The sequence below is a fragment of the Microchirus variegatus genome (assembly GCF_963457635.1).
Source record: "Microchirus variegatus genome assembly, chromosome: 20".
In the NCBI taxonomy this organism is placed as follows: Eukaryota; Metazoa; Chordata; class Actinopteri; order Pleuronectiformes; family Soleidae; genus Microchirus; species Microchirus variegatus.
In genome coordinates this window covers 4761984-4778717 of record NC_139821.1, presented here as the reverse complement: position 1 = coordinate 4778717, position 16734 = coordinate 4761984, and the positions used below count along the sequence as shown (strand labels likewise).

The window sequence follows — 16734 nt, the reverse complement described above, 5'->3', positions numbered from 1 at the left end:
CGAGTCAGATATATTTGTTTATTTGAAAACAACAAAGTACTGTTGGGTCCAAGTAGAAGTACTCGTCCAGTTTGCCGAAGGACGCCAACATGGAAGTAAAAATATCGTGAATCGCCACCAGGGGTCGAATCCACTGGATGCTAAAAAAGTCTATGGGAAAATTAGTCAACTTCTCAGTATATTTACGACATCAATATAAACACAGAACATGGTGTTAAAATTTTAAAAATATTATTAATATCAGATACGTATATTCCAGGTGGACTTAGCCTTAAAGCTTTGACTAATTTAAAGTGGAAAAAATATTAATAAATGCATTTTGTACAGCAGTTTTTGGGTAGGTGACGTTTTCTGCCACTAGGAACAAATTGGTAAGTTTAAAAAGAAAAAATTAATCATGTTCTAATCAATTCCCTCATTTTTAGCACTGAAAACAAAGTACTGTTGGGTCCAAGTAGAAGTACTCTTCCAGTTTGCCGAAGGACGCCAACATGGAAGTAAAAATATTGTGAATCACCACCAGGGGTGAACTCCACTGGTTCCAAAAACATCACTTTGAATAAAAGTCTATGGGAAAATTAGTCAACTTTTCACTCTATTTATAAATATAGACATAGAACATGGTGTTTTAAAGGGTTCAAATTTCATAATTTGGATATGTATATTCCAGGAGGAATTAGCCTTAAAAGTTTGACTAATTTAAAGTGGAAAAAAATATTAATAAATGCATTTTGTACAGCAGTTTTTGGGTAGGTGACGTTTTCTGCCGCTAGGAACAAATTGGTAAGTTTTTTTTTTTTTATTAATCATGTTCTAATCAATTCCCTCATGTTTAGCACTGAAAACAAAGTACTGTTAGGTCCAAGTAGAAGTACTCTTCCAGTTTGCCAAAGGACGCCAACATGGAAGTAAAAACAGTGATTCGCCACCAGGGGTCAACTCCACTGGTTGCAAAAACATCAGTTTTAATGAAAGTCTAAGGGTTCAAATTAAAAAAAATATTATCAATATTGGATATATTTTCAGACGGAAGTAGCTTTGAAATATTGACTCATTTTAAGTGGAATTTTTTTTTAATATATCATATTTTTAGAGCAGCTTTTAGGTAGGTGACGTTTTCTGCCGCGAGGCTGACGAGTCAGAAATATCTGTGGCCTCGAGGCCCGGAGAGGATGAAAACAACATCGTTCCACATGTAAAGACATCGGATTTGAGTAAAGGTGACACATTTATCAAAAGAATTAGCTTCTTTTAGACAAAAAAGACAGACGTAAGCGAGGCTCGATGACAACAGCAACAAAAAAAACAACAACGTCTCAGCGAAGCAATTTATGATAAACGAGCGCTCCTGTTCAAACAAACAACGGCAACTCTGGTGTCACTCACCTCAAACTGTCTACGTGTACAGGGCGGCGTAAATAAATCATTCAATATCGAGCTCAGAATACGTACAGCGCGTTTACAAACGGCATATGCATCAATGTCAGCGAGCGGAGAAAAAACACTGAATCCAAGGTGTCGAGTAAACAGATGAGTCTTTTATTTTTAATTTTTTTCCATTAAATCTCGCAGACGCTCAGAGTCGGAGAAAAAACAGACTTGTTAATTGTGCGACTGCCAAAAAGCAGTCAGTCATCACGCCACGTGTACCCACCACATCTGCACATGTAAACACTCTCTGAAGGACACGACTTCACAAAGACTTTAGGTGCGTTTGATGTACAAGTATTTAACACATCACGCATTGCATTCAAAGCCTTAAATCACACGTTTGAAGTTATTCCTCTTGGTTGGAATATGTTTAAACCGTGGGGGAGAGATTTATGTGTGGCCAAAATATTAGAGTTGTTTATAATTAAGAGGATCTGACAAGGGCTGAAGCAAAAACAATGAATTTGTAAAGTAACTACAAAACGAACCTGTCGTGGCTGATTTATTTCACGCTAATATGGGACTTCTTAAAGTGGATTTTATTTTTGTCGCTGATGTTGTTACTCTGCCACCGTTCGGACTTTGTGAGCACATTTATCCGCGTGCTACATCCTTAAATAGACAGTGTATAAAAACGGACGGAGTCGTCCAGTTCCAGCAAAACAAACGTCTACTTTCAAGCCTCGAGATCAGCGATTTGGACAAAAGTTCACCGACGTCATCTACAGTACATCTGCGTCATCACAGGACACCAGCTGTCAATCACACTGAACAAGGACCGAAACAACTACTTCTTTAAAGTGTTAAAATGCCAAAAATATTATTAATATTTAATATGTATATTCCAGGCTAAAGTCATTTTAAAAGACTGACTAACTTAAAGTAGAAAAATATGAATATATTATATTTTTACAGCAGTTTTTGTGTAGGTGACATTTTCTGCCGCTAGGATCAAATTAGTCAGTTTTTGTTTTGTTTTTTTTTTAATCTGGCACTGCCATAAATGCATCAAAAATAATGTTTTTCCAAACATTGAGCCATCTCAGGGTCCAATAATAATTATATTAAAATGTTCGTTTAAATGTATTTTGTGTAATTTAATGTATTTTTTTTTTGTTGGAGTTGTGTAAACATAGTGGCCTTTGAAAGGTTAAAATTAAAACAAATCATTAATATTTGACATAGTATATTTCAGGCCAAAGTAGTTTTATAAGATTGGCTCATTTAAATTAGAAAATATAAATACATAATATTTTTAAAGAAGTTTTTGTGCAGGTGGCATTTTCTGCCGCTAGGATCAAATTAGTAAGTTTTTTTTTTTTCAATTCAGACAACTGTAAAAAACATTAAAAAAATGCATCAAAATCAATGTTTCTGCCAATCATTGACTAATAACATGGTCTAATAATTATTATAATCAAATTCTTTAAATGTATTTTATGTAAATTGTGTTTTTTGTCGATAAAAACAACTGGAGTTGTGTAAACATACTGGCGTTTTAAGGGTTAAAATAAATGTATATTTCACGTTGAAGTAGTATTAAAAAAATATTTATATTGGAAAAAAAATTTAATATTTTATGCCACTAGGAACAAATTAGTAAGTTGTTTTTTTTTAAAGGAAGTCTTAGGGGTTAAATCAAACGTTTTAAATTGTACATTAACTTAGAGAAGAGACACAAAGACCATCTATGTAAAAGGAGGATTACAGTGAGTCTGTGGCATAAACAGCAGAAACAGAACCAGACAGTGGAAGAAGTTCACTCTCCCATTCATCCATTGTTTATGATAATGAAAATGTAAAAAAGCTCCTTTCTGAATTTCTTCATGCCCCAGATACTGTTTATTTTTAGAACACAGATAATGGAGAGGGTCATAAATATTTCCTTCACCTTTTTTCCATAGGGGGAGAAAAAACACCCTCGACGGTGATACAGTGATTCCTTTGATACACGCGACTGCTATTAATTGAACGCCGAGCCACGAACACAAAAGAAAACACAAATGTATTCTGCCCACCGTGTCATGACATGCACACCGCCGCAAAACACAACAACGTCGCAGGAGCCTTTTTTTCAGTTTATCAGTCTTACACTTGTAACAGCAGATGGCTGATACTGACAAGGACAGGAAGACAATGTGTGTGTGAGTGTGTGTGTGTCTTATCGTTACCTGTCCCCAGAGGTAAGACTGGCAGTCAGACAGTCAGTGCAACGGCGGCAACGACGACAACAACAACAACAGGTTCTCTCCACCAAAACCTCTGTCAAGCATGATTGGACAGCAAGTGGTAAGTGGTGCTGCAGCTCCAGGGATGCGCTCACATATACTGTATATAAACACACAAACACACACACAGGGGTCCATACAGCTGTCCTTTTATAGACAAACATTGAGTTGTCTTCATTTGGACTGTTGTCCCCCAACCACAATTCAAAATCTGGCTCCGCCTTAACATCTAGTTTTCTGCGATCGGATAGCACCTGACCACGCGTAAGTACAGGTGTAACTTCCTTCATGAGTCGGCTGCAAAGTCGGCCGTTATAGTTAAAGGTGCATTAAGTAATAAATCTAAAGCAACTGGCCATAAAATCCTCCTAATATGTCACAGAGACTCAGGAATAATATTCATATAACAAACTGAACTCACCAACAACAACAGTGCAGACAAAATATTTGCATTAAAAAACATTTTTTTGCAGACTGCAAATCATGTTTATGTTTCGAAATCATGTTTTGGCATGTGGCGCCACCTACCGCCGTCTACCAATCACTGCAGTCAGTAGAGTCTCAGCTGCCGAGCAACTAGGCGTTGCCAGTTACGTCAGAAAACGAAACCTAAAAGACCTCGGTATTTTGAATTTGAACGTAGTAACCGTTTTTGGCCACATTCTTACATATGGCACCTTTAACGAAAAACTAATGAAATAGCGAAAATTTAATTTGAAAAAAGGTTGAAGGTTGTATCAAAGACAGAATACTTATTATGACCTTTTCGCAACTTGCACCTGGCAAATACGCCATATTACAAAAAAAAACTAGCTAAAACTAAGCAATTACGAAAAATAAAAACTAGCTAACCCACTCCAAAAAAACAAATTAAATTGAAGTAATTTTTAAAAACAAAAAGTCAAAACGAAATTAAAAACTGTGCAACTGCGATGAGTCTCTGACGCGTCCGCACAACAACAACGTGAACAAAAACGCGTTGGGAGCGCCCGCGTTAACGTAAAAACGGCGAAACAAAACTGCGCCGTCTCCTCAGCATTTGGGGTTTTTTTTTTTTGCTTGTCGAAAACGACGACTTCTTCTGCTTCGAAAAGCCAAAGAAGGAAGAACTGGAGGGTTGCCGGGTTCAAGTTCCCGACAGGTCAAAGGGCTGGGATATCCGTGAGCAAGGGTACCAAACCCCCGTTGCTCGCAAAGGGGATTAATAAAGTACAAAATACAAGATAACAGGTGTAAACGCATGTGGTGGAAACACAGGTGTAAGTTAGACCCTGGTTCTAGTCTCCATGAGGTCCTGACAAGGTCAGCGGTTCTGCCAGAAACAAACACCGCTGTAGAGAGAGAAGCGAGCATCGGCGCATGCTTACAAACAGCTTCTTCCTCCCAAAGCATGTGTGCACGCACAGTTTCTCCGTTTCACTTGGCGATGCAACTCCACGCTCTCAGTGGGACACTGACAAGAAGACGGATGAGACTGACTGCACCGGGAATCATTACTGCACTCCCACGCAACAGTGTGTGTGTGTGTGTGTGTGTGTCTGACTCGACACAACTTTGTGAAGACCAACCAGTGAAAATCTTTCAAACGCCCAACAGACCAGTGATCGCTCTAAACTCATCCTCGCTCACATCAGTCATACCGTTAGTTGGGCATGCGCCATTGACTTGGCGGGGTCATAACGCGGTGCTTTTCCCCCCTTTGAGCTACAGCAGAGAACACGTGTGTTGTTGCTTCATGATTCCTTTGCTCACAGTATGGATATTTTTTAAAGCGTTCCGAGCTCTTGGTGCAACATCGCCGACCTTTAACTTCGGCATCAGCAAACACTGGCTGTCAAATGATCTTACCGAACTACATGTGCCATCCTAGGTCACCGTATGTAATAGGTACTGTCAATTATCATAGCGTTGTGGTCAAGATCATACTCACAAAGGCCAGGACTGGACTGGACTTGTACCAACACCAAGACCAAAGAAAGGCCGGATCAGGTCATCGTTCGTACGTTTCACAATTGGTACATAAAGTGCTGATACTTTTGCATCATTTTCAGGAGGAGAAAAACAAAGATATTTTTCTCTCACTTCAAGAACAAGATATTTGTGCCGCCGAATTACAGAAGAAAACTGCAGAATTTCATCAGATTGGGTCCCGCGTTGCCTTCCTTGTAATATTTGATTGCGCTCGATTGGACGGTTCAGCACTTTGTGGGGGGTTTTTTGTGAGGAAAAATATAAATATTATTATAATTATGAATTATTATTTATACTTATTTTGTGATTAATTTTACAGCTCTAGTCTTGACTACAACACATCTAGCACTACAAACATAACCTGGTTTGGCCATGATGTATATATATATATATACACTGTATACTATATATATATATATATATATACATATACATATACATATACACATATATATATATATACATATGCATATATATACATATACATATATATACATATACATATACACATATATACATATACATATACATATATATATATACATATATATATATATATATATATATATGTATATATATATTTACATATACACATATATATACATATACACATATACATATATATATATATATATATATATATATATATATATACATATACATAGTATAGTATATAGTATATTGCAATTTCATTTTTACAACCCAGTAGGTCGCCCCCTGATGGCCTTGTAAGAGAGCACAGGTTACACACTTCGGATCCAGACTTTACGACCATTTTCTAAATATGTTCCACGTCTAAAACCAGGTATTTTCGACCGACGCGACACATCATTCACGGCACACGGCGTGTTGAAAGAGAACATGAGACACCAGCACATACGTGACACGGGGGGGGGGGGGTCATGGACAGTCCTCCTAGCTAAGTTTAGCTTAGGATAAATTAAGAGTTCAATACACATATGGGCTTATTTATTCACATTACAGCCAAACCGTGAAGCAAATGTGTGGAGTAGGACCATGTTTTTGTCACAGGAGTAGAGTGACCTGTATTTCTTTTTCTTTCCTTGTTGTTGCAGAAATGTTATTTCCACCGAGGAAATAAATGGGTCAGCAATGTGATTTTGCTCGAAAGCAAGTAGACGAGTAAATATAGATCGTGACAAAAAGAGGACCCTGCTCGCTCTGTTAAAGCACAGTCTGTGCCAGGTAAAGTGTACAGAGTTTTAATTAAGCGACAGAAATGCGTTTGACTTATACGAAAGCACAAAATGTCTTATTGAAATGACGTGTGGCCTCAACATGACACTCAGCACGCAGGCATTGGAATAAAAAGGTCAAAAGTTCATTTATTTATCCGACACATTAAAAAGGACATTTATTTTGGCTATTACTGTGACATTATAGTTAGCTTAAATGTAGATGTTTCATATGGTGCACGTCAAGAAAGAACTCAATTATTAATCCCAACGTGAATAAGGAAAGCTTAGGGTTTAAAAAAGAAAAATGGGAATTTGAACATTTCCATGACAATTGCCAAACGCCATTTTTGCAGATGATCATGTGATAGAACTGTAAAGCTTCTCCAGGGTTCTAGCGGTTAGTGTGAAAATTGGCTGTTCCAAGTGTATCCAAAGGGGAACGTTGTTCTTTATTCTTGATTTGGCGCATCCTTTGTGTTGTAACCTTCACAAAGGATGCGCCAAAACTATGTGAATTTGACATTTTCCAATGTCAAATTAGATGACAAGCGTCTAATTAACTCTCAAGTTTGTTTCTTTTACCTCGATAAAATAAATATATTTAAGTTGAGAACAAAGTTGTTTACTCCGGTTTACTCGGATTAATTGTAACACTTCAGCAAGGCTAATGTGCGTCATGATTAGTTCCTAGCATCTAATGGAAAGCGCGACGTGGCTGGGGGCGGTTACCATGGGCTTGGTGCCATTGTATTTTGGGCCCCCCGATTCCGTCCCAAAACAACCTTTTTCACATTTGATCTGGCATTATTACACCAGTAAACACAGTCAATATACGTCCTCAATTTTGCGTGTCGGCCGCAAATCATAGCACAATCGGCAGATACGCTACCATGCGCTAGCTAGAAGCCTGTACTACTATGAGAACCATTAAGGACTCTACCAATTTCAGGGCAGTTTGGACAATTCTCGAGATATTATAGATACAGGCTGACAGGCCCCAGTGTCAGCAAGAGAGAAGTTTTATTTATTTTTAAAAAATAAACTAGTGATGCCATACTCACTGCCATGTCTATCTCCCCCCCCCCCCCCCCCCCGCTCAGGCTGCTGGAATAACCTGCCCCCACACCAGCCATCACTAAGTGGGCACCCGGTGGGTTCGCGGATTGCCTTTGGCTGACCTGAAAATGTCTCCTCTTACCCGTGCCACTCAGCGAGACATTAAATTAGCATGTGGCTCTCGACGGCGCTCGCACACACAGCTACAGTGAGAGACTCTCACTACAGTAGCGGTAAAATATGCAGTGACAGCCTCTGTGGCTGGGCTGCATTAATCCCCCTCACAGATAACTCGAGTGTAAAAGTGAACAGAGTGTGTGTGTGAACAGAGAGGTGAAGGTAAAACGAGCGTGGAGCACGACGCAAAGCTTGTTGATCTTGATGCTTTGGCAGCAGCGTTTATGAATTTGCAGACGAGGAAGGGTTCGGGTTTTTACTCCCTTCTCGCAGATTATCAGAGGAGTGAATGGTTGGAGTGGATTTGTAACACCGGTGATGTGCTCGCGGCTGCAATGCGAGGCCCATTGTTCACAATCCCACCTCGCGTTGCTTTGTGTGTATACTGTATGCACACCTGGGAGGATTCAATAATATCCACAGAGGTAGTGTTGAATCATTCCTGCATGGCTGCCGCCAGTATCTTCTTTTGAAAACATGGTGGCGATACCTCCAACACAACGCGGTGGTTGAGGTCGCTACCTAATCCGTGCTGGAAACCCAACTCTGTACACATGGCAGGGTCTCTGCAGGTTTCAACAAGTCAAATTTAAGACTTTTTAAGACTTTTTAAAGACCATAATGAACACAATTTAAGACCCATTTCACATCCATACGGCTAAAAAAGTACAAAAGACATGAAGGAAAATTGGAGCCGCAAATCGTTGAAATTGCACTTACCCATCTTATGCAAGCAATTAGTCTTAGCTGTGGGCTTTCGTTAAGTTTTCCCCGCTGCTATGCTAAGCTGTAACACACCGCCGCGCGCACAGCACACTAGCTAATAGTGCTCGATAAATTCTCAGAGTTCCTTGTTGTAGTTATGTTCCTCTAAAATTTAAATATTTCAAAGTGAGACTGAAGTTTATGCATGTTTTAAATAAAAGTAATGTTAATAGATGTTTAAGACCTTTAAAAAATTGTATTTAAGACCTTTTATGAGATTTTAGGAGAATTTTAGACATTTCAAGGCCTTAAATTCAAATTATTGTATTTAAGACTTTTTAAGACCCTGCGGATACCCTGACATGGGTTAACTGCAGCTACTTCCTGTCAAATTAATCAAATTAGGTTTCCAATCCAATCCAACACAAACCTTAGTCTGGTTTACAGATCGCTTGACATCAATCCCAGTTCCAAACCCCTGACATCCGACGTAAATGGAACACACCCATTACATTTCTTTCTGTCCACCATTATCCTGCTCTCAACGTCTTCGAGCAAATTTAAATTCCACTCGTGTTACCCGCATTCCCGAGGGGATGCCGGGAAGTCAAATTGGCAGCGATATCCGTTGAGAGTGCCATATTTTTAATTAAAATATTAACATTTGTTGCCAGCAAACTAATACCGGTGTGTCATGAATCAGAGTCCATTCGTAGTTAACCCTTGCCTTGTCAAATACGAGCACATGATTGACTTTAATCTCCTTCCCATACGTTTCCATCCTCCCTCGTTTGTCATTCCAGGAGAATTTGCCTCTGACCTTGCTTTCCTACTTTGAAATACTGCCCCACTTGTTCGCGAGTTTAATTGCAATCTTGAAAAACACCCTGGTGGACGTGCACAGGCAGAACTCTTGAGGGGAGTCCATTTAAAAAACGCCAGCGCTACACAACGACAACTGCGACCTTCGCTCTCGTCAGACCTACAGTAGCCACGGGAGGTCGTCTCGATTCCGTCCTTTACGTTAACCATGATGCTTTGCTCTAATGAGGAATCTCTTTGAAAGTAACCGAATCATACACGCTCACCGCCGTTTGGTGGACATCCTAATTACATCCTACAGCGTCGGTCTGATTGCTGGTGGCAATCTAATCTAATCCTCGCCTCAGAGACTCGTAAAAAAAAAAAAAAAACACTGCTGCGGATGTGCGTCGCAAACAAAAACGGGGTCGTGCCCCAGGATTCCACATGACGTGGAAAAATTAAAGTCATATTTCAAGACATGGGGAAATTAACAGCAAACATGAATAAACATGAAAAATCGCGACCGCCGTAAATCGTGACCTGGATTTTTATTTGCAGGGGACAGCGTTAATGAAAGTAAACGGCGAACGGAACACAATATCCCGAGAGTAAAAAGAGGATGTTGGAGTTTGTTCTTTATTACAGAAACACTGCAAATCATTTAGAACCAATTTTAATGACTTATAAGACCTCAAAAAGAGGTCGAGATTCAGAATACTTTTATCAATCCCAAGAAACGAACTTTGTGTTTACGCATGGATTTCCTCGTACGTGGTGTCGGCTAATTTTGCGCCGAACCCACAAGACATCTGCCTTTAACACGGCTGTCGGAGAGAACTTTCTGAATTTGGCCCGGATGTGAAGCGGTAGCGGAGCCCGAAGACCTCACAGTTTCACGTAACGCGGTACGACGGACGGCTGGTAGCAGCGAACGACTCTATCGGCAGCGTCGCTGGTTGAGTGCTAGCGAAGCGTTTTATGCTAATCAGAGTTCATGAGAGTTGTTGTTTGTTGACATAATTTGAATGCAGCGTCCTCCATCGGAAAACAGGCGCCGTGAAGCAATACTATCAGACTTAACTGAGGTAGCACTTGTGTTTTTATACAACGGCAGCTTGGGAAACTTTTCTTGGGCAGCGTTCTTGTTTGCAGCGTTGCTGCTGCCTCGGCATTAAAACGAATTACGTCCTCAGGGAAAGACACTTTTATGCAGCTAATAGAACGGTCATTTGTTTACATTTAAAAGTTACACACTACAGCTTTAATAAGGTTTTTAGCTGGTGAGCTCGACGGGGAACAAAACAAGTGAAATGTATGATCCTTTGTGACCCAGGCTCACGCATCCTCATCTCATAAATTATGGAAAGTTAAGCAGAACAGTCGTGGAAACCTTTAATTCGACACGAAGCGACGTTTGCGGTCCAAAAACGATAAACGGTTAACAGCTAATCTCAAGTCCACCATTGATGTAGACAAACAGCTCTCAGAGCTGAAAACACAATTTCCCCATCATTATCGCTGGATGTTATTCATTCTTGGCTAATATGAATGTCGGCAATGTTTTTCCCCCAAGTACTTCCAATAGTGCTATAGGAAATTACATCTTTCTGCTCCACGGACGTACAGCGCTGCAATAACAGGCATTTATCTAAATCTGAGAAGCCTGCGGCCCGAAAAGTGATTTGTTGTTGTTTGAAAAAACTATATTAAACGCAGAGAAAACGGGAGAAAAAGCTGCTGAAACGGGTTCGAATTAGCCTCGGGCCGTAACATATGTCATTTTCCATGTTTTTGACATGTATTGTAAATGTAAGTTGTCGCACTTCTGAACAATATTTACATTCGGAGCACTACCACAGGAGAAGTTACAACGCGAGGGTTGGAACTTCAATATATGAACTACTAAACTAGACCAAATTAATCATCAACTCCCGTAATGATCATCAGATTCATTGATTGCGTAAAAGTCTCGAGTTCTGTCCTCCCGTCCTCTCCGACCTCCTACAAACAAGGACTCCGCCCGCTGCTAATGCGTCCTCGCCCGACTTCCTCCTGCACTCCCATCATAATCACTCCAGCTGCTGGAGGTCACCTCACAATAAAACATAACTATGGTAATCATAAGCTGCTGCTGGCACCGACAGTGAGACGTGAAAAATGTCTGTTATTGAACAGGTTCCAGTAAGGACACCGCCATCACTGCTGCTGCAAGAATAAATAAATAAATTTTTAAAAAAGTGTGTTTCTCCTTGATAATATTTACTTAATACACATATCAATCATCAAAAAACAACCTCGACACTGTAAACATCCAATTGAGCAAACACAAGCCGCGCGACGGGACGATATCAATCACTTCGGGCAAATCACTGGAGGATATAAATATTTAACCGGGGCGCGAAAAAAAAAGCACATTACATTGATACGAGCTTGGCTGCCTTTTGAATAAAATCCCGAGTGTGACGCCGAATCGCACACCAACACACACACACATATTATACAAACACACACACAAGGCTAAGACTTTGATCCAAAGCCTCTTAACAGGGGTTTTGCTGATTTTTCACCCCCCGAAATGAAAGGCCGCAGTTTGCCGTCTTAAGCCTGCCCCAAACTGGAGGATTTTCAAAATAAAAAAAAATGTGCGGAAGGTCACGGACACGACGAACGTTGTCACCGATGCTCAAATGTTTTAATCCCAAGACTAGAGTAGACGATCCGGTCAAGACGATGAAACTTGGAATATACAGAACAGACATTGACGTTAACAGACGACGTGTGTGTGCGATATTTTGTGGAAGAAGTTATGGCGGAGAAGACGAAATCTACTCAAGATACCCGTTTGACAGATACGGGATTAGCAGACGACTGGAAGTAGCTAGTTTAGTGATATACCCTACGCATTTCTTGCCGATATCTCTTGCATTTCCGGTCCAAACGTCGCCAACTTCACAACTCCACACACTGGTGCCCTCGGTAAGTCGTCTGCCAAGTTTGAAGACCGTCAAGCAAACTATTAGACAGCTACGCCCAGTTCCCAGACAGATATCCTCCCTCCAGCACCAAATCTCCCCGTATCGAAGCCCATTTATAACATTTCAGAAATCACTCGTGCTCCGACTTTGCCGTTTCCACGGCGACTTAATGGCGACATTATCGTATTTTATGGTGTTTTTCCATCGCTCGCGACACTGCCTGTAAATGTTGAAATACCGACTCGACTGTGATGAGCTCTAATATTTATTCAATATCCTTCTCCACATCCAATTTAGTCCACTCAATGTAGCACAAATTGGATAATAAATATTGCATACTTAAATGTCCCCTTTAAATATACATATAAATGCGTGTGTACGTAACTGACTTAACTCCTAAACTTGGACAGATAAAGGTGCCAACAGGTGATTCAGATGAACAGCCAAATAAATGGAATGAAAATGTCAAATCTAAAATATCTTAATGTGCGTCAATGACTTAAAGCACTCAGTATCTTATGGAAAAAGACATTAATTATCTGGAAAATTAGGTCTACGTCAACTGCTCACTCGCTCACACCAAAGCCCATAGAGAAAATTCATATTGAGCTAGCTGAAAATGTTTTATCGTGATAATTATTGATATCGAGCTAGTTGAAAATGGTTTAGCTTGATAATTATTCACATTGAGCTAGCTAAAAATGGTTTATCGTGACAATTATTAATATTAAGCTAGCTTAAAATGGTTTATCCTGATAATTATTCATATCGAGCTAGCTTAAGCTTGAGCTAGCTTAAAATGGTTTATCCTGATAATCATTCATATCGAGCTAGCTTAAGTTTGAGCTAGCTTAAAATTGTTTATTGTGATAATCATTCATGTCGAGCTAGCTTAAGCTTGAGCTAGCTTAAAATGGTTTATCCTGATAATCATTCATATTGAGCTAGCTTAAGTTTGAGCTAGCTTAAAATTGTTTATTGTGATAATCATTCATGTCGAGCTAGCTTAAAATGGTTTATCGTGATAATTATTCATATCAAACTAGTTGAAAATGGTTTATCATGATAATTATTCATATCAAGTGATTATAACATGGTTTATCGCCATACATATTGATATCGAGCTAGCTTAAAATTGTTTGTTCCACTGGAATGTGTATTTTTCTGACTGCCTCAAATGTAACACACCCCCCTCAACACCAGAGCTCACATAGCAACAGGACCCTGCCATCGCAACAACGCTAAAAATGTCCAATAACACCTTCTTTAAGACAACAAATGTGGGAAAACAACGTGAATTCATGCGCGAAAAACACTTGTACGAAGACTAAAGTTAACGTATTTACTGCGTGGTGCGTTCACGGCACCGAGCAGCAGCGAGATTTAGGAACAAAAGCAGTGCTGTCAAACACACAACAGAAAGAAAGAGAAGAAAAGGGTTTTCAAAAAGAAAACAAAAACAAAAAGAGGGCGACAGGAGTTGGAGAGCCTCACCTTGTTTGACACACTTAAGTCGGACTGGGTCTTTGCTGTGTTTGACCACAGCGTGGACGTCCCTGGTGGTGAGTCCAGCCACCGGGGTATCGTTGACTTCCAGGAGGAGTTCATCCTGGAAGAGTTTGCCGCTGTGGCACGGCGCTCTGTCCGGCAGAAGGTCGCCGACGACGGGGAAGAGTCCGTTCTCCGCGCCGCCCCTCAGCTCCAGCCCCAGCTCCCCGTCGCTATTCCTGCAAAGGACACTCTCGTGGACTTTGTTGGTCCAGTGGTTCTTCCTCTTCTTCAGGGTCTTGGACATGGCTCCGGCGGCGGGAGGGGGAATCACATGAGTGCGGCCGTGGAGGGGAAGAAGTTTGGGTTCGGCGTGTTTTGGTTGTTTTTTGGGGGGTTTTTCTCCACCTCCGTGGGTTCCACCCGCTGTCAGCGCCGACGTGACGCGAGTCCAGTCCTAAGTGTGGACGCCAGTTGTTTCCATGTCACTCAGTCAGTCACAGAGACTCCGCTCCAGCAGCTGGATCATCATCATCATCATCATCATCAGTCTGTGATAATAACTGCCCAACTTGTGCTGCCTTCAGGTGCTCCCTCCCGTGTCGGAATCAACAGCTCTACAGCGAAGTGGATGAGATGACATGAGAAGTGACAATAACTTAAATTAAATGGATTTATGGATGTAGAATTACACACACACACACACACACACACGAGAACAGAGCGAGCAATAAAGAAAGATTTTTAAAAAGGTATAAATACAATTAAAATACTATTTAATAATAAATATATCAACACAATAAAACTACCTAAAATGCACCTTTGATAAGATATTTTCATGAAAAACAACATGAATACTATTTCAGAAAGTAGCATCTATCTATCTATCTATTATTTATGATCACTATCTTTTATTTATTTTATTACAATCATTGTTTACACATTGGAGGGGAAACCTCTTCGCAATCAGAAGAAGAAAACCGCTACTACCCAAAAACTACCCAAAACTTCTGAAGTCTACAACTTTACCAGCGGTGCCTGAAGGCAGCATCCTGCTCCAGCCATCCCAACTGACCCGGATGTGAAGGCTGAAAGAGGAGGAGGATGAAGAAGAGGAGGAGGAGGAGGAGGAGGCTTTCCCCAAAATCCAGCTTTCCATGGGAGAATTAAAAAAGAAAGTGTGGAGAGTCACTTTGTTTCCAAGCTTTATTTTATTTATTTATTTGTTTATTTATTTATGCTTCTTCACGCCGCAAACATGCCTCCTCTGTTTTTGACACATCACATGACGATGATGTGCGTGAGAGTAATGACCGTCACATGACCTCGCCCCCGAACCGCCACCGTCTTGTTTGGAAATCATGACGTAAAGTTTCGGCGAATGACGTCGCTTCTCGGCCCCCAGACTTGCTTTTATTTATAATCTGATGTTTGTGCTGAGACCGCGTGGTCATCGGGCGGACGGGCGGGAATGACCGATACAGCAGGGTATCAACGGCGTATCATGTGAGCGGGGCGATCTGGTCCAGGGAGGCGGTGTTTGGGGACAAAGAGGCGAGGGCCCCAGCACTGAGCCTTGGGGCGCACCCCTGTGGCCATATGGAGTGGCACTTGGAGTTTGGATGTGTTGTCGACAACTTTAATTCAAACTTTCTCCTGGAAAATAACAACCCTATGATGTCAGGTGGTCCTTTTTTAGCTCGGGGGCCCCAGGGGGCAGTTAGTTCCTGTAGTGACGCCCCTGCCTCCCACTGTCTTTGCTCTCCCCTTGCAAGTGCGACGATATCAATTACTTTGATGAAGTCCCACTTTTTACTAGGTGGACAAAGACCTGCTTTTACAAAGGTCACTGTGATGTCGGTGAAACCTTTAAAACATGTCATCATTATTATTATTATTATTTAGTATTTGGAAATCCTGAGGTGAACTTGTTAGTGGAAATGTTTTATTTTCATGAACGCCCGCAAGGTCCTGGGCGAACAAACCATTAGTGTTTTACAACAGTGCATCAGGGCAAATGGATAATTTCCTGAATTTCAAAAATTCATTAAAATTATTCCTTAAGAGGTTTGCAAATATTTTCAAGAAATCCTTGTTCAGAGCGATGCCGACTATTATGATGGTACATTTCAAGTCATTCCGAGATACTTTTTGTTTTTGAGACTAAAGTCAGCTCACTGTCAAAGTGCATCAGGGCAAATGGATCATTTCCCGAATTTCAAAAATTCATTAAAATTATTCCTTAAGAGGTTTGCAAATATTTTCAACGGATCCTTGTTCAGAGCGATGCCGACTATAATTATGGTAAATTTCAAGTCATTCCGAGATACTTTTTATTTTTTTGAAGATATTTGTGTTTAATGAAGACCCACTCTGCCTGAAGAAATGGCTCTAAAAGGGAAACATCCCATTGTGTTTCTCTTAAACCGAGGGACATTAAAACAAACGGGGATCTTAGCGAGTGTAATCCAACCTCAAACAAACGTGCGTTGGCGGTTTTTTTCCTTCACGTGGGCTGACGTGTTTGAAACTCGCCGTGCCCATTTATCACTAATGATAGTTTGCTGCCATAATTGTACAGAAATCCAATGATAATAAGCTGTTCGGCGTAGTTATCTGTCTGTCAGAGCACGGTGAACCACCTTCAGCCCCCCCCGCCCCTCCGAAGATTGTGTTTTCATCACAACAATTGAATAATGA

General features: G+C 40.6%; 1 protein-coding gene across 1 annotated transcript in view; it reads right to left on the bottom strand.

Moving 5' to 3' along the window:
* The window catches only part of magi2a (membrane associated guanylate kinase, WW and PDZ domain containing 2a), a gene marked incomplete at its 5' end in the record, with an annotated part of 224561 nt that extends 210220 nt beyond the window's left edge, over positions 1-14341 (bottom strand). The window contains one exon of the mRNA XM_083906759.1: positions 14041-14341. Within this exon, the coding sequence (XP_083762885.1) occupies positions 14041-14341 (301 nt within the window). The remainder of the gene's footprint in view (positions 1-14040) is intronic.
* Between the last annotated feature and the right edge of the window lie 2393 nt (positions 14342-16734).